This window comes from Carya illinoinensis, chromosome 10, assembly GCF_018687715.1.
Source record: "Carya illinoinensis cultivar Pawnee chromosome 10, C.illinoinensisPawnee_v1, whole genome shotgun sequence".
Lineage (NCBI taxonomy): Eukaryota > Viridiplantae > Streptophyta > Magnoliopsida > Fagales > Juglandaceae > Carya > Carya illinoinensis.
In genome coordinates this window covers 38,051,421-38,075,354 of record NC_056761.1, presented here as the reverse complement: position 1 = coordinate 38,075,354, position 23,934 = coordinate 38,051,421, and the positions used below count along the sequence as shown (strand labels likewise).

Sequence of the window (23,934 nt, the reverse complement as noted above, 5' to 3'; positions counted from 1 at the left end):
ATGACCATCATTTGAAGGCATTTTCAGGTGAGGAAGAGACATATGAGTGGCTGCCAAGTGATCATGCTTGGGCAGAAAAAGAAAGGGGCGAAATTGGTGATGGTTTAACCAAGTGATTTCAAGTGAGTGCCCTTCTTTGAGCCAATCAGTTGGGTTGCCTTGAGGAGGTAATTGGGTAAGCTTTGACTTGAGTGTTTTGAAGCACTTCCAAGGGACAAAAAGACAAGGGAGGTGGCGTGGGTAAGTGAGGTAAGAAGGTATAGAAAGTTCTTGAAGAGACTAAGGGCAATTTGGTTTAGTTCTAACTATATTTCCTAAGGTAATGGTTGGATTTTGATTTGGTTGCTTGGAGCCATTTTGCCCAATGCTAAGTCTGGTCCTTAAGTGATGTGGTGAGGTATGAATGGTGCAATTATATCTAAAAATATGATGGAAATGGCGTGGGTTAGGGTAGGGCTGAGCAGAAATCCGAAAATCCGACTCCGGCTCCGACTCCGCTCCGGCTCCGCTCCGACTCCGACGAATCGGAGTCGGAGTCGGAGTTTTTTTCCCTTGGAATTCAGAGTCGGAGTCGGAGTCGGAGGTGGAGGTGTCCCGACTCCGACTCCGCTCCGATCCGACTCCGACACACCGACTCCGACTTCCCATCCGACTCCGACTCCGACTTCCACTCCGACTCCGACTCCGACTTCCACTCCGACTATATAAGTTACTGTTACTATATAAGTTACTATAGCTTATTTTATATTTTACATTACTAGTTTACTATAAGTCAATATATAATATATAGTTATATATATACTATATATATTAAGGGCTTATATAGTATATAGTTACTATAATATGTATTTTTTATGTATTAATCATATATATTTATATGTTTTATATAACTATACCTTATATAGTTAATTGACATTACTAATTTACTATAAGTTACTATATAATAATATAGTTACTATATAAGTTACTATACCTTATATAGTTAATTGACATTACTAATTTACTATAAGTTACTATATAATAATATAGTTACTATATAAGTTACTATACCTTATATAGTTAATTGACATTACTAATTTACTATAAGTTACTATATAATAATATAGTTACTATATAAGTTACTATATCTTATTTAGTTAATTTACATTACTAATGTACTACAAGTTACTATATAAGTTACTATAGCTTATTTTATATTTTATATTACTAATTTAATATAAGTTAATATAGACTATATAGTTACTATATAAGTTACTATAGCTTGTTTTATATTTTACAATTTACATTACTAGTTTACTATAAGTTAATATATAATATATAGTTATATTATATATAATTATAGATTATATATATAATTATACTATATATATTAAGGGCTTATATAATATATAGTATATATAGTAACTTATATAGTATATATAATATATATACTATATTAACTTACTAATTAACTATACTTATATAATATATATATAGTTATACTTATATACTATAATATATATAGTTATATATTAACTTACTAATTAACTATACTTATATAATATATATATAGTTATACTTATATATAATAATATATATAGTTATATATTAACTTACTAATTAACTATACTTATATAATATATATATATAGTTATACTTATATACTATAATATATATAGTTATATATTAACTTACTAATTAACTATATTTATATAATATATATAGTTATACTTATATACAATAATATATATAGTTATATATAGTATAGTTAATTATTAAAACAAAATTAATATTTGATTTATAGTTAAAAAAAAAAGGACTGAATATACCAAAACAGAGTCCAAACGGCGTCGTTGGACTCTGTTTTGGCGCCATTTACTTTAAAAAATGAAGTCTGGCAGTTTATTTCCCCGAGCGCGAATCCCCAAATCCCCTGCCAGCTAGCTGGCATCCTTACGATTTTTTTTTTTTTTATAATTAAAATATTTACGTGACTAAAGGGTACTGGAGTAGGTTTGCTCTGGACTAACATCTCATGCAATAATTACAAAAAAATATCAGTGGAGCTGGAGAGAGAGAGTCAGAGACCTTACCTAACCCAATGTCACTGTCGGAGTAGGCCGACCACTGTAAGATTGATTGAACCCAACTCATTGAATATTATATATGATTAAAAAAATAAAAACTTGTGGAGGTGGAACTGGATAGTCACTTTACGTATATGGACCTCGAAGTGGATGACATCCTTTTGTTTGTGCTTGAAGTGTGGAGAAGTTTTTGAGATGCATGGCCTCCATTAAAGTGGAGCACCGACTTCCCCCTCCAAAGCTTTGGACTTGCGAGACCACCACTAAAAGGTGAAGACCCAGTCCACGTTTCACTGAAAACTGTTTCAGTTTCTTCTCTCCAATCAACTCCTCCAGCCGCTCATCACCATGGCACTCTGGGACCAAACTGAGAGTCTTTGTTTTAGACTTTAGAGACCCTTTGTCCAGTTGAGACTTGAGCCTCCGACGGCTTCTCCGGTCGCCTCTCTCTCTCTCTCTCTCTCTCTCTCTCTCTCTCTCTCTCTCTCTAACAGAAATCGTTCGATTTCGTTCTTGGGTTTGAAACTTTGAAATCTGTTTTAGTTGTTTTGAATATTTGATTTCTCTTTTATGATTTTATCTGTTATGGTTTTGGACCTTTTGGTTGTTGATTTGATTTCTGGCCGTGTTTTTGAAGCTCTGTTTTCAGGTGCCCAGTCGGCCGTCGCCCCGAGTCCCCACGCCGTCGGAGATCCGGGTCATCGCACGGTACCCACTGCCCTCCCACGGTCTCACCGACTCCGTCCCAACTCCGCTCCAACAAGTCGGAGCCGGAGCCGGAGAGGAGCGGAGCATATAGCCTTCGGAGCCGGAGTCGGAGGTCGGACTCGGCCTCCGACAAAGTCGGAGTCGGAGTCGGAGGACCCAGATACCGACTCTGGTTGCGGCGGTGCTCAGCCCTAGGTTAGGGGCTGGTTTGATGAAGTGCACGTGGTTTGCTTCAAAGGAGCCTATTGGTGGTTTGTGTTGGCATTGTCACGTCTTGGTTCCGATTGACATGGGTTGGGTTAATTCTAATCTTCAAGGGTATCTAAGATTGATTCAAAACAATTATAAAATCCAAAGATTTCAAATCATAAATGTGAAGAAAAATAATCTAAAGATAACTATGCAAAAATCATGGTGTGGGTTACTATTCATGTGTGAGATGAGTAGTGCTTCTTAACTCAAGTTAAAAACTTAACTATGGTTGGGAGCAAATCTTAGGAGCATGTGGTTTATCTTGGGTTTAAAGGAAACCCATGGTATGGTGTATATGAGCTCCAATTGAAAGAATGAAATAAAAGATAAGGCTTTGAGCTTCTTGGGTTGGACTTGTTGGGCCAATTGTGCAAGTCTTGGTTGTGGGCTTTGGAGTGGGTTATTATATGGACGTTATGTCCAAATTTGTGGGGCTTATCTTTGGCCTCAAAGGCCTACTAGGTTGGTCTCAATATTTGGGTCTTTCCTCCATTGGGCCAAAGTCTTAAATGTTACTAAGTTAGGCCCAATAGCCTTATGCTTACTAAGTTAGGCCTAATATCTTGGGTCTAATAAATTAGGCCCATAGTCCGATGTCTAATAAGTGAGGCCTAAAATCTTATGTCTTTCAAGTTGGGCCTAAATCCTTTATTCTTACTAAGTTAGGCCCAATGGCTTATGTCCTTTTCATTGGGCCTATTTTCTAATATCATTCATGAAAGGCTTAAAATATTATATTTTTCAAATTGGGCCTAAGGTTTTTTAACATCTTATCTTTAGACCATCACATCCTTAGTGAATTAGAGCTCTAAAATCTTATATCTATCAAGTAGGACCCAAAGTCTTATATCCATCAAGTTGGGCATAAGGCCTTAGTGTCTCTCCCAAGCCTTTTTACCCAAAAAGTTTGGATCCTTAATAAATCAAGGAAAAAGCCCCTTTGCCGCCTGGGGTTGACCCGCCCCGATTGACCACTGGGCAAATTTTTTTTTTTTTTTACTTAGTGATTAAGAAAGTGATTTTAAATGTATTGATGTATTTTTTTTTTACTTAATAATTAAGAAAGTGATTAAAAAATGTGAAATGAAAAATGAAAAAAAAAAAATGCTGGCGGTACGCCCAGTGGTATGTTTGGGGCGGCATAGTAGCCGGACCCATAAATCAATCTCTTGGGCCTTCCTAAATCCATAAAAAATTTAACCCAAATTACTTGGCCTAATAAAGTGGCAAAATCTCATATGGTACTTGTCATTCTTACATTGGCCTCTTAGAACATTTTCTCAAAATTAATTAAATACTAATTTTTTTTTTTGAAATAATACTACTAAACCAGTCAAGATCCAAAAATCTCATTTTCCTTAAAATCAATATTGCACTAGAACCTTAATAATTCTAACTAAACCCAAAGTATACGGTCCTCTTGCCAACTCAAAAATTCAAAAATGTTCTTATTCCCAATAGCCTAATTCTTAATTAACTAGGATTAAGACTACTAAGGTCAAGGCCTTAGGAGCTTTTTAGGCGAGGTGTTACAATGGTGTATCTAAATTCAAGCTTCATAAAATGTCATTGAAATCACTAAATTATCCTGAAACTTAATAATTTAGACCCTTATATATATACATATATACAGTAGTACTAAAATGTTATTTACAAACTGGTGTAGAGGACATGTTTTCAAACTATTGACATGACATGATTTGTAAAAAGTTTAATTTTATATTCCAAATCAAATCATGTCATATGGACAATTTGAACTCTATTGTTAAATGAGAATTAGTCCTCTTGTACATCTTCAAAATGGAACACGTAATCTTAGTAATTTCCCTAAATCTTCCATTTTTTTCAAATATATAGTAGTAAATAATGTTAACAAAAATCTATTTATAAATCGGTGTTGATAACCATAATTTGATTTAGAAGAGAAATTTAAGATTTGAATCTTATAAATCAAATCTTATCAATTAATTAAGTGGTCATGTGAATACATATGTGCTCGATCTACATACCAAATAACTCATGATATTATAATTTGGTCATGATCTTATGACCATGGAACAAGATCGAGTTGATTGTAATTATTTAATTGGTAGTTTACCTAAATTAAAAAACTTGTCTAGGTGAACTTCGTTGCTATAAATTAATTGCAATTATCCGTTTTTCTTGTAGTGTGACTAATCAGCATGCATGGTTGTGCCTTAAGATAGATGCTAGCTAGCGTAAAAGAATATCATAAAATAGATGTATGTTTACTTTGCAAAATAATAAATGTAAATAATTATAATAATATATAGTTGTAAGAATTTTTTGAAGAATTTTGGAATGTGAATGAAAGGGCACGAGGAAGACTAGGTATGGATGCGACGCGTACATGATTATCTAATTAGGCTAGGAAATGCATGTATCGAAACGGGACAGTTTTCACCTTTGACGAGAATTAAATATTTATATATATATATATATATATATTTAATACGACTCTGGCAATTAACCAACCATGCATACGTCGTGATGTGACCACTGTCCAAATATTAAAGTATTAAAGGCGAGGAAATTCCGCATGACACCATGCATTTGCTGACACATTAATAACTAGGCATGATATAATATGATAAGTTATATATATATTCGTGTTGTATTTTTCGAAATAGTTAAGCGTATGATATTCGTTGTATATGCAAGTGCTACAATTTAATAGGAAGGCAAAAGACCTTAAATTATGTAGTTTCATGCTGTTTTTCTTGGATGAATGTGCTTTCTTTTTTGTTTTCTCAAAACCTAGACATCGAAAGTCCATATGAGCTAATAATGAGACAAGAATGTTAACAGTTGAAAATTATTCTGCCTTGACATATATATATATATATATATATATGAGATAATGATGAACCATATAATTAATATGCAACTGCAAGTGTTTGATCAACACCAAATAGGATTACAAAATGCAAACGTCCCTTGATTATATAATATTCATTGATGATCAGAAAATAAAAACCAAAACAAAAAGAAATTAACAATTGGGTCACGGGTTCACGTACGTTAATCTTCGATGATACACCACAACTCATGTAACAAAAACAACTGCTTATAGTTCATCAGTCGTTTGCTTTTATATATATATATATATATATATATATATATATATATATATATATATTTATATATAATTTTTATATATCTATGAGGTGAGCCTACTTACTAATTTATGAATTCTTTCCCATTAAAAAAAATAATATTTACAGTTGTGCAATATTATTTATACAATTCATGACTGTATCTAATATTACTTGCTTATAGAAATTAATTTAGGGCACAAACTAGTTTCTTTCTTTACAAAGTTGAAGATGATCAGAAAAATCTTGGAGAACAGATTGGTTTCATGCTTCCAAAATTTGCAGCCCTTCCAGTAGTACTACTGGTGCTGTGGATATTTTCAAATGGTCGGTAAAACTCGGCATGCATGCGCATAGACTTTCATGAAAGCATTTCTGTCTATTAGCTGATCTAGGCCTCTAATTTAAGCGTCTTCTTCTGGTTTTTTTATCATATAAAATTTGCATGGCATATTCTCTGTTTGTTTGCATGCAATATAATAGAAAATATATATGAGAATACCTTCTGTCTTCCGAGAAGCAAACTGGAACATATACTAGTTGTGAAGCTTCTTGGAGATCGGAAATGGTCGTACTTTAATCTATATATGGTGCATGACATGCATGGGATGAAGATGTCATAGCATTGATATGCATGATATATGTTATCGTGTATTCATACATGCATGCATGCATAGATCATGTTGATCAATGATTCACGGCTCGGAAGGATTGTTTATGATAAACAGAAGGACTGGTAGAAGACGACAGACATCTTCATTCTGAAATAATGCGCAAGATCCGCATTAATAGGCGCACGTATTCTTATGCAGTTAAACAATAGGATAAAAAAAAAAAAACATATAATTCTAAAGAAAAATGGAGCAGAATTACTACTGCACTGGGCGTTGACCTCACAAGGCAAGATAGGCGCCTGTTGGAGTGAATATTTTCAGAACAACCTCAGTTTTTAATTGGGAAATATTAATTAAGGACGTTGCTGTCTAATTTCGATGGTCTGAGTCGTCCATTTGATGCATGTTGCCTGCTCGATATTGAATATTTTCTTAGTGATCAACAAATTAAGAGTCACGAGGCAGTACTGATCACACATGAATAAGCTTGCAAATGTATTGATCTCTAGAAATTAGGGTGGCCCGTGTGGGCCGGTTTTACATATTCATGTCCTGTGTATCGTTAAATATTTTTAAAAAGAGTCTTTTTATGTATAAGTAAAGCCGTACACTAATTTACATATTAATATTAATTATTTCATATTCAAAATTTAAATTAGTATTGTTTTCAATAAAATTTATTTTTAATTAATCAAATTAAATTGATGTAGATATTAATACGTAATTGTACTTGCAACTAGATTTTTCATTTCTAAAATTCTAAACACATACATATGATACAAGTGCAAGATAAAATATTAACGTTAAAAATCTTTTAAAAAGTAGTACTTGAACTGCACTATAAAAAAATTATTTATTTGCGACCAGTTAATTCCAGTGAAATAACTATTTTTAACTACAATTGATTACAAATAATCTTTTAGTTGTAGGAAATTAATCACAAAAATCTGATTTTCTTGCTAGCCTGATCTAGAAATCAAAATTGACGTTGTAGTGTCGACTCTATTAATTAACTATCCTCTCAAGAACTTCGTGATTAAAAGGGAAAAAGCCTAAACCAATTATCACGGCTTATATATGGACATGACTAGGAAACTTCTCATGCATGCACGTGGGAGGAATGAAAAAGTTTCTTTTGCGAGGTTGCAACTTAAAGTTAAGACTTGTATTTATTTCAAAGCTTATAAATTTGATAATTCATTATTAATTAATATATATTCCTGAGGGAAGAAGACTTTTGGGGTGTCATGGACCTTTAATTAGAACCACTGAACTACGACGACCCAAGGGATCGATGGAAATTACCGATCGAGATATTGCTTTCATTTATTAAGCTAGCTAGCTCATCGCCAACTTCTTGCTCAAATTCCATTTCTAACTTTCTACGTACTTTCTTATACTTGCTCGTGGCAGGCTAGAATCCAGATCTAGCATTACATTTAGCACTACTTTGATCAATGGGTTGAAGAAAAGGGTTGAAGAAAATGATGAGAGAAAGTACAAAGGAAAATTAGAAAAAGAGAAAGAAGGGAATTAAAATACCAAAGAAGGTGACATGGTTTTGCAAAGGCAAAAGTCTCGAAAAATCCTTGATGAACAAACCCAGTGATTTCCTACGTACGTAAGAAAGGTATATCTCAATACTTGATTTTGTTTAGGTTTGGGTCTGAATCATAAAATATATCATATAGAGCATCGATCGATCGCGCGCGCAGTCACACATGCGCGCGTCAACCCTTAACCAACCTTGATTTTTATTTACTGCTTGTAACTCAGCGCTTATCCAGTACTAGTACTCCCCGGCCCCTGCCCACCAACTTGGTCTCCAACAGACGAACATATATAACCACTTATGAAGGCCAGAGTCGTGCGAGTCTTAGCTATAGTATTTTATTTTGGAGCCATCTTCCTTTTTCAGGCCGGAAGGGAGGTCTAATTTATTACTCCGGGCACAGAGATTTGGGGGATTGATCTCAGGCATTCAATGAGTAAAAGTAGAAACTAAAGCCTTCAAACCTCTTAAGTTAGAATATTTAATTTCTTAGTGTTTTGCTCCAAATTTTATCTGCCAAATATATAGCAATAGCTCATTAATTACCATTATCAGTTGTCTCTGTGAGCAAATTAATTAACAAGGAAATCAGGGCGATCCAACCACATAGGGATCAGAGGGGGAAGAGAGAGGAGTGGGGCGGGGGTGGTGTTCAGTGACTAGTTTAACAATGTTTATAATGAAGATATTATCATCTTAATCTTGTCCGCATAGTCAATGTATTTTTTGATGAATACTCTGATTAGTTTATAAATCATGAATGTGTTAGTAATTTAATATGGTGATTGGTTCCACAATTTCTTTGTCCTGGTCAGGGTTTAGTCTATACCCGAGATGCTCGCTCTTCTACTCAAGTTGGTACATAAAAGATTTGAAGTCACATGAGCCGGGTAGAGGTAGATATCTTGCATTATATATATCATGTCGACATCCAATCATACACAACATACATGCATGCCTGCGGCTGCCCATATGTATCAGTCTTCATATAATATGTAATTAAATTCGTTTTCACACACAGGGAGAGAGAGAGAGAGAGAGAGAGAGAGAGAGAGAGAGAGAGAGAGAGAGAGAGAGAGAGAGAGAGAGAGAGAGAACTTTAGCTCATCTTTCGCCTGGCAAATTAGTTCGTATTTCCATGGTAGACATGCTAGTTTCTTTCCAAGATCTAATCCCAGCATTTAGGAGGAAAAAACAAAAGCGAGTATATAGATGATAAAGTTGATCTTTTTTGAAGATAATACTTGGTATGTAAGCGTAAAGCATCTGTGTTAGCCTTGTCGCATCTGCCATAAATCCCTTACCAAGAGGGAGCAAAGAAATAAGAAACATCATTAGAGATCGATGGGGGAAAGCGGTGGCTCTGAATGCTCGAAGAGAAGCCGGCCTTCTGACCAAATTGAGGATGGAAGCTGTGAGAGCGGAGAGAACGATGATGAATGCGAGCCTCTTAATGGAGGAAGCTCAAGCAACAGCACTGTCGAAGAGAGCGAGAAGAAGACGTCAGTGCGGCCTTATGCTAGATCCAAGATGCCTAGGCTCCGGTGGACGCCTGATCTTCACCTTCGTTTCATTCATGCTGTTGAAATACTGGGTGGACAAGAGAGTGAGTTCTATCATTATCCAGTCAAGTAATCATCTGTAAATTAATTAATTTGAGGTCTTTGCATAATATATTATTGAATCTTTTGGTGCAGGAGCAACACCAAAGATGGTTCTTCAGATGATGAACATCAAAGGACTAAGTATTGCACATGTCAAGAGCCATTTACAGGTAATTTGACTTTTTGAGAAAGGATGATCATTTACCACTATCAATTCTAGCCATATATAAGCTTTTGGTAATCTATAGCGTACTGGCAATTTGACTTTTTGCTCTTAATTTGTTTCTTTCACTAGATGTTTAGAAGCAAGAAGGTGAACGATCCGGACCAAGGTACACCAAACTCTCAATTTTTTTTTTTTTTTCATCTAATCAACACAAAAAAGTTAGGGTTTCATTATCGACTGATCTTGATGAAAATTTACGTTCCTTTCCATGACAGTATTAGCCGATCATAGGCATCATGTGGAAAGTGGAGATCGAAATATTTTCAAGCTTAGCCAGCTTCCCATGTTTCAAGGAAATAACCCAGGCCATATTTCCAACTACCGGTACTTGAATTAATTAACCATATTTCTATACAAATTAGTTAAGTAATTAATTATTTGTTTCGGACCACAAATTTCTGATTTTTTTCCCTTAATGGGTTAGCTTAATAATAAAATTCTTCTTTGTCCAAGACAGATTAGGAGATGCTTCATCATGGAGTACTGCTTATGAAAACTTGTTGGGTTTTACTGCGGGCCCTAGCTCCATGAATAATATTTCCAGCACCGCTGGATTTTATGAAAAGGTGGGTGAGAGGATCTTTGGTAGCAGCTATAGCAATTATTGGACTGACTGCATGAGTTTCCGTCCGGGGAATTCTACTTTCTATAAACAGCCAACAGCCTGCAGGAGAACCCAGGAATTGAGAGATGGAGTTAACAAACACGACTCCAGCTTGCAGACTCGAGCAAGAATAGTACCCAGTACTCGTAGTGATCTTAATCCCGTAACCCATCCGCAAGCGGAAGTACAACAAGAACATACAAGTTCTTGTAATGACAATCCCATTTCAGATTTCAGCAAAACAACCAATGTAAAAGATCATGAGTGGAATACGTTGAAAAGGAAGGCCTCGGAATGCGAGCAGCTCGACTTGGATCTATCTCTTCGGCTAACTCCAAGCTGGAATGAGGATCATGAGAACCAGAGAATCAGTTCGGGGGACTCTAAAGTTGAGAGTGAACTCTCCCTTTGTTTGTTCTCATCACTGTCATCCTCGAGTCTTCAAATTTTGAAGGAAAGACGAGATCATGCGGGTAAGGAGCAAGAAAGAAGAAGGGCATGTACTCATGATGATCATGATCTGGATTTGACTATATGAATGAGGCAATTCTTAAAGTGAGATCGATGATCTAGATCAGGTACTTGTCCAGAACAATGCATTCCATGATTGTATTGTATGTACGTACCTTCATTAATTATTCAAATTAGTAGACACCAGTACGTACTTTCTCGAGGTCTGTCTTTCTGATCTCCCGTCCCCTCATGTTTTTCTCCAAATTAATTAGATTTTCATCTTCCCACCGGGACAAATTTACAACATGACTGGTTAAGTTTTACCGCTTGCAAATTTAAAAAATCTTATCGTATGACTTATTATAATTATAGAATTTTAAAATTCAAAGTTATTTCATATAAGACTTACTTTATGGTGTATTGGATGCATAAAAAAATAGACTAATAAAAACGCCTCCTAAATCTTATAGTGTTTCTTTGGATGATTTTATCCACAAATAATTCTATTTGAAAACCTTTATAACATGCACCACACACCATGTACGTAGTATAATTTGATTAGAAAGATAAATTTTAAAATTTAAATCTTACAAATCAAATTATACCATATAGATGATTTGTGGTGTAAAAGCCTTCAAATAGTAATACATTAGATCAATTATAAGTTGTGGAGGCTCATAAGTAATTTACTTTTTTTTGTCCTTTAACATGAAGAGAAGGCTTATCGTCATAAAGAAATATTATAAAAGTAGATTTGCAAACTGACATGACTTTATTAAGTTAAATCTATTTTACAATAAAATTAGTCTTATAATCAAACATACTAAATTAAGTTACATTAGTTTGTGAGTTTATAATTATGAGATCTCTTTCTGGCAAAAACATTTCTCGAACATAAATAACTGCTTCTAGGTTTGGAACGATCTTTTTATTCTTAATTTATATATTATATAGGCATGTTTTATTTTTGTGGACTAAGAGCATCCTCAATAGATTAACTAAATGTAAAATAAATGTACTTTTTAGCTATTAGGACAACAAAACTATCCACATTAAATTAGGCAAAGTGTAGCTACAGTAACTTTTAGGTATAGTAATTTTAAAACTAAAACCAAATTTCATGTATATATAGTACTGTAGCACCATCAAATTTTTATTTTATTATTTCTTTTGTGGCATTCTCTCTCTTCTCTAGACAGTTTCCATGGCTTTTCATCATGTCGTGCTTGCATGTGGATTTTTTTCGTATGCATCTTATTTTCATTTATAAAGACATGACCAGGTGATCACTTCGTCTATTTCATGCTTTATTATCGTAAGTTTTATTATCATATGCTTTATTATCTTATTTTTGATGTTTACTAATTAGTCCATAATAGGTACGTAGAGTAGAATGGTAAAATATGATCAAATTAAATAAATTAATAATTAAAAAATTTAACTATTTTTGTAGGTTAATATTATTTTATTACTATATAATGAATAAATGAATAATCTAATGTAAAAATTTGATGTAAATGGAATAGTCAAAGTCAAATTTATTTTAAATTATTTTATTTTTATATAAAGAAAAAATAGTTATTCCAATATGGAGACTTATGTGAATGGAATAGTCAAAATGTCCTTTAGCTTTGGCTAATCTATTGAAGATGCTCTAGGAGTTTCTTGTTTGATGAACTTTGGTCATTTTGATGAGTCTCTATTGTACTTTTAACCATTGAATGAAATTTTTATCCCGAGTTTCTATCCATTGTACTCTTCATACAAAGCGGGAACAAAGTCAATGGAAATGAAAGAAATAGCACAATTGATATTGGAGAATGGAGATCACTAACGGATTTCCTTTCTCTTTGGACAAAAATGACATATTGAGAGGATTTATTTATTTTTTTTAATTTTTTTATGGGAATTTGACTTTATTCATTCATCAAAGAAAAGTTACATTCATGATAGGATACATACAGGAAAATTTCCATATCACAAGCCAACTATTACGTTTAGAACTCTACCAGTACACAAATTTCTTTGTGACTGGTATGATCTTAATTACTACTATAGCTGTCTATAGACAAAATCTCTTTTTATACCTCACCCTTCATAAGAAGATATGACTTAACCTCTATGCATGACAAAATATCCAAGACACAATCTCTTTTTATATTTTTTTAACTAAACAAAAGGAAACAACAATAAAAATAGAAAAAAAATGTGAAAATGATGAATTACAGTTTAGATCTACTTCGGTAGACTTCAAAATCAACCATAAAAGTCAGATTTGAATGATCTGATCAAGTGATCCGATGATCTGCTACTATCTTCCCAATGATTGGCCTAGGAAGTATCTTTTGCTACTCTGCCTCACAAGAAGTACCGAAGAGCTGTAGATCCGTCTTTTTAACCTTGAAGGAAACAAAATAAAATAAGAAAATGAGAGAACTGAGAGAAGGAGAGGGAGAGGAGGAGGGAAGGAGGGATGGAGAGAGCAGGGAAGGAGAGGGGGAAAGGAAGAGAAATGAGAAATGGAGAAATGAGCGAAGGAGAAGAAAGGAGTAGGAGGAGGATCCTCCAGCGATTTGGAAGATTTTTGAGAGAGAGTTTGAGAATGAGAGTGACAGCCCTAGGGTTTAAAAAAAAGACTCTTTTTGATTTTCCATGTTGAGAGGAATTAATATGTCAAAGAGCAGTTGCAAAATGGTATATATATTACTCAAAAAATTACTAAGTACTCCTTAAGTCTGGATGACAAGGTACTTCTATATTGTGATCCCAATATTAATGTTATGTAATTAAAATTATTTATATAAACACCAATTTTAATTGGAATGATATTTTTTTCTGTATTTCGATTGTATTAATTAACAATTACTTATTACTTAATGCGTTGCCGATGAGAGAATTAACGATAGAGTATTAATGCTACATATATACTGCATTGCTATCCTAATTTCATCCGACATTATAAAATGTGACACTTTCCAACATTTAATCATAGTTTGATATTGGTGACATAATGGTGTGGTAAGTTCAATTTTCCATAATAATAAGGCAGTGAAAATTAAAAAGAAAAAAAAATAGTAGGCAGAGAATGAGAGAATTTTAAAATTGATATCATAATTTGATTTGAAAAATACATTTTAAAATTTAAAGTTTACAAATCAAATTATTCCATGTACATAATGTATAATGTAAAGAGCTTATAATAACAATACTCATATTTTATTCCAAATTAAGGTGGAGAAGTTTGAAACTTTTCAATTGAAAATAATGAGCCATAAACAAGCTTAACCATAAATGGCCAACCATGGCTCAAATATTAATGGGCCAACAGTAGGTCGAGTATGGGCCTTGGTCAAGAACCAATTATAACAAAAGGCTAGAAAATAATTTGTGATCTTCCAACCACGCAAAGAACTCAATGAATGAGCTTGAGATTAATATATTCAAGAGTGATTCAATGCTTGAAAGACTTGAAATCCAGACCAAATATGGGTGAACGATGGTGAGGGTTCCATAAATTAGGAGGCGATATTGGAGGAGGAAGTAAGCCACAAAAATTATTTCATACAACTAGTTATCATCAAGCCTAAAGTTAGGTACTACTTCTGGTTTCATAAAAGATTTATTATAATAAAAATTTTATATGCATTCACTTTTACGTATTTTTTATGTATTTCACTATTGTAATTAACTGCATCACTTTTTTAATATAAAATAATTATTTTGACCATTCACATTAATTGAATGTACAAAAATTACGCAAAAGTGACTGTATAAAACAAAATTTAACAAGACAATAGGATTCCACAAGATTGAAAGAGAATTTTCAGATTACATCTTTATTATTAGAAATTGAATTTTACATCACAATGCAATCAAACTACTATTTATAGTATAATTGGGTTTAGTTAAAAAATATATATATATTACCCTAATCTCGAATCAATTATTATGAAATTATGAAAGGGATAATTATAAAAGAAATAGAGTATTATTTGTAACAAATCGAACGTACCGCTGTTGTGGATTCTGTAAGCCTTCCACATAAGTTCCGTTATTAATAAATTATTAGTGTTTTAATTTTGTTTTCAAATTATAATAGATTCAACGACAAGTAATGCATTAACACATCGATTTTCATGCAACAAAACACATAATTAAAAATCCAATCGAGTTTTATTACTTATCATCTTCACACACTACATGTATACCACACTTATTTTTATTTATTATTTATTTTATTTTTCATAAACTAATTGATTTTTCATATTCATTATCCATACACTACACTTTTAATAAGATAAAAAAAAATTAAAAAATAAGAAATTATGTATAGGGTGTGATGTGAGGATGATGACGATCATGTAGAATTTTTCAACTCAATAACGTGAGAAGATTCAAATTTCTGTTACTCTTAACCGCTAGCTGCAGCAGTAAATCAATTTTCAATAATGGTCAATCGATTGCTAAAGAACCTCAACCACATGATAAATCTGGGTTGGGTTTCAGCTTTTGGCACATGGCCATACATGTGTAACTCCGTCCAACATATGGATAACACAAATGGTAATAATAACAAATATTGAAAGATATATAGCCACCAAGCTATGTGCTTTAAGTTTAGATCTAATAAATTAAGAACCCACAACCCCAAAATGGAAATTAAAGTGGTAGATAAAAACCGGCCATAAACATATATAAAAGGTATACCCAGCTGCAGTGGCATGATCTAGATCTCTCCACGATGATGTTCACTCAGATCGACCAACTTGGGCCGGGAAAACTGCCCAATTAATCTTTAAGCTGTCTCCGGCTGGCCGAGCTTTAGCTTGGGGTGATCACGAGGCCGGCGCTTTGCATACAGAAACAAGGCAATAAAGACAAGAAACAATGCGAAAAGCAGCACGAATATGAGCATCATTATCTCACCATGGAGAGCGAACTTGGGGTCACCGGAGAAGAGAAGCTCCTTATCCTTTCCAGAATTTTCAGGGGCCATATTGAAAGGTGATATGAGTACTGGAGCTGTGGCCATAGAAATATTGTTGAAAATGGTGAAGCTTGGCAACATGCAGAGATCAGCCGTATGTAAACAAAATAGGGTGAGCTGTTGGATGATGGAGCATGTGAAAATAAGACAATGTCATTGAAGCTGATTGGTGAAGACTAAAGAGAAACAGGAAATCCTATCTGCTCAGATCATTGTGACGAGGAAATTAAATGAAGAACCGTACTCCATCCTCCATTTCTTCTGTATTTTATTATAATTCGATTAAGTATATATAATATAAATAATTAAATATATATATATTTAATTTAAATATCTGAAAATGATTTCACATTTTCATCACCTTGCCAATTTGTAGCACGTGCATGTCAGCCAAAACAATTACTGCTAATTAGAATTTTGCCTTTATTTCACGTCTACGATTGCTATACAAATCAAAAGGTATAAATCAAAACTATCAATCATTTCTATTATGTCTCTGATAAAGTACTAGGACAATCAAATAATTTACGCCAGCCACAAACATTTATTGTCATGATTCATCATTCAATTCAGTACTGAATGCAAGAGAACAAGGGAGGGCAGCCGCCTGCAGGTACTATGATAAATTATTGATTATTAAAATATTAATTTATTTTATTATAAATAACTTGTTATAAATATTTATTTTTCTTACCATTTATGCATTGATGAGATATATACTTAATTAATATGCAATATTTGTCATGATCGGCATGTTTATAAAGGAAACTCGATAGCTAGATGATCATATTCATAATAGAAGAAACTTTTCAATTTATTAGAGGGCGAACTTTAGATGTTCCAAATCCAAATACTGTTGGGGGTGGCTCAGAAGTACTCTTGGATTTTATCGCTTCTTTTCAAAATCATATTCTACAACTACTTCAATCATTTTATGAGAGAGAGAGAGATATATATATATATATATATATATATATATATATAATATATCAAACTGGGTTAAAAAAATGGAGCCTTAAATAATAATAATTTGATATGCATTCAAAATTGCATGCTAATTTCTCCAGAACGCGCGGTTTGGGGGGGAGCATACGGGTTGTCAGGTGGCCGGGATGAGGTAGAGCATGCATGCAATGTGAGACACAGACAAATACATATGGCAGGGGTCCCAGAGTCTGGGTTGTCCCAGATCGATAAAGCCTTTATATAAGAATACAGCATAGCTGGGCCTAACTTTCTCATGTCCTGCCACTTACCAATGTCTCGCGTGCAAAGTGTGTGCGTGTGTGCTTTTTTTTTTTTTTTTTTTTGGCATATATAGGAAATCGATCAGGAAAATTTTTCTTATCATCCTCACACTTCACATATCACACTTATTTTAATTTTTTTTTTCTATAATAAATATATAATGTGTAGATGATAAATAGTATAATTTAATTAGTTTAATAAGAATAAAATGAAATAAAAAAAATAAAAAATAAAAAATATTATTTTAATATATAAAGTGTGTGGTGTGGGATGATGTGTAGCATTTCCCAATCGATCAAACTAAGGAAAAATGAATGAGGTTTATTTATTAATTATTTAACATTTTGGCCATTGATATAATATCATAAATCATACATTATAAGAAAACACTTTATTTGTCGTCAATTTATATATATATATATATATATATATATAAATGACTGTTTCCTATAAAAATAAATTTATTCTCACCATAAATAGTCATTTTCATCTTAAATAACTAGTTTATGTACGTAAAACCATAATGTGATGATAAAAGAAGTCAATGGGAAGCTATAAGTCCACCATATTCTTTTACCGAAGCTCTTTTTTGGGTTTGTATCTATGATTTATCTCTCATTGCCAATAATGAGCATATTGGAAATCTTATTATTGGAAATCTTATTGGTAATGCAATTGGAAATGTGAAGGAAGTCGATATTAATAAGGGAGAGATGGCGTGGGGAGAATACATGCACGTTCGAATTTATATTTTGACCCCTTCTAAGAAGAAAAAAGATTACCTATGAGTTAAAAGATTTATTTTATTAGTTTAGAATAATTGGGTTTGTTATGAGAAAGTGTTGAAGTATATGGCTCATACACTGAAAGTAGGCAGATGCTGAAGGGTAGTGTAGCAGAGTGACACTAGGGTTAGTATAAATATACATTACGTATAAATACACATCTGTATAGCTAGGGTTAGTATAAATACACATTATGTAACCATAATTGATTGATAGTGAATTCACACCGCTCGCTCCTTGTGGATGTAGGCACATCGCCGAACCACGTTAAATTTTTTTGTCAATTTCTAATTTTTCTTCTTTTGATTATTCCATACAATTCATCAGCAATTGCCGCACATTTCATAATAGAAAGATTGAAGGGTATGTTGGGAAAGTTATTATTTTGTTGAACTAGGGTTTTACTGAAATGGGGTTTTGTTGAACTAGGGCATGTTGGGAAAGTTAGATTGGTTTTACTAACTCATGTTGGGTGCGATTTACTTATGAACATCGGTCAAATTCCTGCTATTGCTACGGAAGAAGAGGCCTTGGTTATTAGAAATGCGAGCAATGGCAGTCAAGAAAGATTACCTATGAGACAGAAGGATTTCTGTATGGGAAATGGATGCATGCTTAGGGTAATGGAGGACAAGGTTGGGAAAGACAAACACAAAAGCAAGACCATAATCGTTCCATAGCTCCGATGGATGCTCCAGTGAACAATAATAGGAATGAGACAATATCGGCAGAAATAGGAAGGCATCTGTTAATAGCTCTAATTTGGTGAAAATTGTGGGTGGCTTACAATATGGAATGAGTAATGTAATTTGCAAGATTTGAGAAATCTGCTAGAGATACTTGCAGGAATGAAGATGGAAGCAACAAATCAGGAACATATATCATGGAGGTTGAGAGCCGAAAAGGGTGGGGTGGAGATAAAACTCAAGTGTGAAGGAGGAAGACTAGTCAATACAAATCACTCAAAAAGAAGAGGTTTTTTTGGGTATGGGCTTTCAACAAGCAGGCCCTGACTAACAAGAGGTGTACATTAAGAAGAGCCCAATAGTAAACTTGATTCACAACATTAGCTCTAGAGGGGACAAATGCTAAAAAAGGAAGTCCAAGAGTGTTTTAACCAAAGTCCATGAAGAAGTCCATGAATCTCTTGCAAATGTCATGAGGAAAAGAGCAGCTCCAGAGGATGAATAATAGGGGAGAAGTTCCAAATGTAGCTCAACATAGAGGATGACTCATCAAAAGAAGGTTGTTATACAAACCAAAATATCGGTGGAGCTTGGTCCCTAACCCCACCAAGACCAATGAAAACCTTAAACTAGAATTCTCATGGGCTTTGAAATCCAAGGAGAATTCGAACTCTTCGAGACTTGGCAAGAAGGAAGGTCCTGGCATCTTGTTCCTACCAGAAACAAAACTGAAGGCTTGAGCAATGGAAAATTGTAAGCATCATTTGGGTTTTATGAATTGTTTAGCAATAGATTGAAATGGGAGAACTGAGGTTATTGCGTTGCTGTGGAAGAAAAAAGTTAATTTATCAGAGCTTAGCTACTCAAAACTCCATATTCATGCAATTATTAAGGTGATAATTCTAGTATAGAAAAATGGTATCTCACGGGGGTTTATAGGCATCCATACACTAAATGTAGAGTTGATACATAGAATTTAATAAGATCTTTATGTAGAGTTGGGGAGAAGGCTTGGCTAGTTTTTGGAGACTTCAAAGATATATTAGACTACTATGAGAAGTGGGAATGGAGGGACAGACTAGAACGACAGATGCATGAATTTATAACAATGCTAAATAACTGTGCATTAAGGGATCTGAGGTTTAGAGGCCCCAAGTATATGTGGTGCAATATAAGAGAAGGAAACTCTTGCATAAGTGAGAGATTGGATAGGTTTTTGGCGAATTCCCAATGGTGCTAGAAATTCCCAAAAGCAATTGTCACTCATGGAGTAGCTGCATACTCAGACCATTAACCTTTATGTTTGAACTCTGATCGAGGTTTTACACACACACAAAAAAAAAAAGGTAATAAACTGTTTAGATTTGAAGTCATGTGGGTAGGTGAAGAGGAATGTGCAAAAATTATTGAAGAGTCTTGGAAAGTGGCTATACCAGAAGTAATATGAAGGAAGTGATGGATATGATCTCAAGATGAAGTTAGAGATTAGACTCTTGGAATCGAAACAACTTTGAAAATGTTCAAACCCAATTGCAAAAGGCAAAGTTGAAACTTAAAAATGTGCAGGAGAAAGATCCAAATTGTGTTGATATTTCTAGGAATGCCTATGCACGAAAGGAAGTCCAAATAAGGCTAGAGAGAGTAAATAATGTGTAGATAGAGGTTTAAGGCCTTATGGTTGCAGGAGGGGGATCAGAATTCAAAGTTTTTTCACACAAAAGCTTCACATAGAAGAAGAAAAAATACCATATAGAAGTTACAAAATGATTGTGGAGAATGGCAAGAAAGTGAGCACAGAGATAATCTAGTATTGGATTATTTCCAATCTCTATTTAAAATGTTTGATCAGAGAGTTTGTATGGAATTCTTGGAAGATCTGTTAAGGATAGTTACTACTATTATGAATGAGGAATTAACAAAGGCATATACTAATGATAAGGTGCGAATTGCTCTACAACAAATGCATCTTACAAAAGCCCCTAAACCTAATGGCATGAGCCCCAATATTCTTCCAAAGGTACTGGCTCCTTATTGGAAAATCAGTTACTGTTGTAATCCTTCAAAGCTTGAATACTGGTGAGTTTCCAAGGCCTCTTAATTAATCCTTCAAAGCTTGAATACTGGTGAGTTTCCAAGGTCTCTTAATTATACTTTATTACTCTAATACCAAAGAAGAAATCCCATATGAAAGTAGCTGACTTTTTACCAATAAGTCTTTACAATGGGACCTATAAACTCATATCTAAAGTCATTGCTAATAGATTGGAACAAGTGCTTCCCTGTATTATCTTAGACTCGTGGAGTGCTTTTTGGCTTGGGAGACTTATCACTGATAATGTGCTTGTTGCTTATGAACTTGTTCATTATTTGAGACAAAAAATAGTCGGGAAGAAATGTTATGTCTCTGAAATTGAATATGAATAAAGCTTATGATAGAGTATACTGGGATTTCTTGGAAATTCTTATGCATAAACTAGGTTTTGATGTCAAACTAATCAAATTGGTAATGTAGTGTGTGAGAATAGTTTCTTTCTCCATTTTGGTTAATGGTGAACAAAAAGGTAGATGAAATTAATCACACTGTTTCTGGCATCAAGATCTGTAGAGGAGCCCCTCGAATTAATCATATGCTTTTTGTAGATGATAGTGTCTTTTTTTTTTTTTTTGCAAAGCTAATACTGATACCCAGTTACTGCTAAATAAATATGAGATGGCAACATGGCAGAAAATAAATAGAGAGAAAACATCTATGGTATTTAGTAGGAATGTGTCAACTGGGGTACAAGAGGAGATTATGTCCATGTAGGGTGTCCATAATATACAACAATATTAGAAGTATTTGGGCTTATCCCTAGTGGTGGGTAGATCCAAATCGCGTGCCTTCATAGAGATCAAGTAAAGGATTTGGCAAAAATTTCAAAGTTAGAAGGAGCAGTTGTTATCCCGATGAGGTAGAGAAGTGTTTATAAAAGTTGTGGCTCTGTCCATCCTTACATATGCTATGACTTGTTTTAAATTATCTGGTAACCTATATTATGAACTAGAGAGCATGATGGAAATATTTTGGTGGTGCAAAAAAAAAAAAAAAGAACAAGTGAGAAGGATACACTGGATTAGCTAGGATAAAATGTGCTAATCTAAATTTAGAGGGGACTTGGGCTTAAAGGACTTGCGAATATTTAATGTAACTCTCTTGGCGAAATAGGGATGGAGAATTTACAAGAGGAATGTATTATGCAGCATAAAATCTATAAAGCAAAGTATTTTTCAAAAGTGAGCTTCTTTGACTCCATTTTGGGCCGTAATCCTTCATATGAATGGAGAGGAATTTGGAAAACTAAGAATAAGCTAATCCAAGGATGTAGATGGAGAATAGGTAATGGGAAATGTGTGAAACTTTGAAGGGACTATTGAATTCCAGGTCATTAAGCTTTAAGGCAGGAATATAGTAATGTGGAGGTTGAGTCATGTGAGGATACTATCGACTGCCTAATAGACAACAATACTCAATGGTGGAATATTGACAAGATTAGAACTCTATTCGATCCAAATGTTGTTGCAAATATTATGAAGATCATCATATGCCCCAATGAACAGGAGGTTAAGTGGATGTAGACTCAAGAAAGAAGTGGTAGTTTCAGTGTGAAAAGTGCTTATAGATTTTTCAAAGATAAGCTGAAATGTAACCCAAGAGAGAGTTCACATGCTACCAGACAACAAGCTCTTTGGAAAACTTTTTGGAAACTAAAAATTCCTACCAAAGTCATGGCTTTTTCTTGGAGACCTTGTAGAGAGGGACTACCCACTTGGTATAATCTTAAGAGAAAACAGGTTGAAATTGAGGACAAATGCAACTTTGCTGGCAGAGAATGGAAGACACTCCACATGCACTATTTTACTGCCACACTATCCGAGAATCCTCAAACAAATATTTCCCTTCTTTGCAAGGAATTGACAATCTTTTGAATATTATAGATATAGCATTGAGTGTGAAGGAGTAGGGTAATATGAAACAAAAATTCTATGTGCAGTCACTTTTGTGGACTTTTTTGTGTACTCCAGTGATATGATTGGTTGTGTATTAAAAAAAATTAATCCCTCCAATCATATCAGTAGAGTGCATAGGGAATACGCAAAAGTGACTATTTCTAGCATTACTCAATATGAAAAGCCTAGCTTTTTCTTCTTCTTTTTTTTTTTTTTTTGTAACAGCTTGGGGGATTTGGTTTCAAAGAAATAAAATGTGAATGAAAAAATTTGTGTTAATCCTAGATAGGTGATTGAACATGCTTTATCTATGCAAAAAATTCACTAAGATTTGACAGTTATTCCAAGCACACAGTCAAAAGACCATTTGCTGCTAAAAACTACCCCTTAAAGGTTACCTAAAGCTAAATATAGATGGTGCAATGTTCTTCGATTAGCATAAAGAAGGTTGTAAGGGGATTTTTCTGCCAGGCCAAAAGCCTAGAAGGTAAGCCCAAACACAGGGAGCTCGGCCTAGATAGGCGGCCCCTCAGCCTAACTGGGCAACCCCTTGGCCCATTAGAGCTCGACCCATGGCCATAATCGTGCCAGAAGGTACCCAAAACACAAGAAAAGAAGGGACACCTCACGCCAACATCCATATACTATGCCTAGCCCCAAATAGGAATGTAAAGGTAGTTGGATGAAAAACGTGAGGAGCCATTGATCTACTAATAGGCCAAAGAAGAGGAGTCTGACGACGTGCACCCGTAGGATAGAAGTGACATCAACCCACATTGCTTTACTGGCACTAGCCTAGAAGCCACCCCACATTAATGGAATCTGACCTAAGAACTGGTGAGGGAACACCTCCTCCTGACACAAAGTATGGGCAGTTAACCTGTAGAAACCTAATATAAAAGACAATCCTCAGATACAAAGAACTCTCTATGGACTCTCTATTTACTCACACAAAATACTAAGGCAATACTGACTTTAGCATCGATGACTCCCTGGCCTTTACCAAGGCCTCCATCTCTTGGTAGTTTTTCTATGTTCACAAGCCA

The 23,934-nt window shown here is 34.1% G+C and overlaps 1 protein-coding gene and 1 long non-coding RNA gene across 3 annotated transcripts; one reads left to right on the top strand and one right to left on the bottom strand.

Moving 5' to 3' along the window:
- The first annotated feature begins 8,006 nt into the window (after positions 1-8,006).
- Positions 8,007-11,418, top strand: LOC122279613 (myb family transcription factor MPH1-like). 2 transcript variants are annotated; one of them, XM_043090341.1, is made up of 7 exons: positions 8,007-8,386; positions 9,124-9,204; positions 9,546-9,914; positions 10,006-10,082; positions 10,208-10,244; positions 10,354-10,462; positions 10,596-11,418. In XM_043090341.1, the coding sequence occupies exons 3-7, from the start codon at positions 9,653-9,655 to the stop codon at positions 11,278-11,280; spliced, it is 1,170 nt and encodes a 389-aa protein (XP_042946275.1). In that variant the 5' UTR covers positions 8,007-8,386; positions 9,124-9,204; positions 9,546-9,652; the 3' UTR covers positions 11,281-11,418. The 2 variants fall into 2 exon arrangements, with proteins under 2 accessions (XP_042946275.1, XP_042946276.1); XM_043090342.1 differs by lacking the exon at positions 9,124-9,204.
- Positions 11,419-15,600: 4,182 nt separating this feature from the next.
- On the bottom strand, positions 15,601-16,430 carry LOC122279671. Its single transcript, XR_006229650.1, has 2 exons — positions 16,122-16,430; positions 15,601-16,044 (listed from the first exon to the last, which is right to left on the bottom strand). It is a non-coding gene; the product is annotated as an uncharacterized LOC122279671 (long non-coding RNA).
- Between the last annotated feature and the right edge of the window lie 7,504 nt (positions 16,431-23,934).

Bases quoted from the DNA above. Each gene is read 5' to 3' on its own strand.
- LOC122279613 (XM_043090342.1), top strand. From the start codon at position 9,653: ATGGGGGAAAGCGGTGGCTCTGAATGCTCGAAGAGAAGCCGGCCTTCT. The intron at 9,915-10,005 runs GTGAGTTCTATC...CTTTTGGTGCAG, and splicing joins AATACTGGGTGGACAAGAGA to GAGCAACACCAAAGATGGTT. The intron at 10,463-10,595 runs GTACTTGAATTA...TGTCCAAGACAG, and splicing joins GGCCATATTTCCAACTACCG to ATTAGGAGATGCTTCATCAT.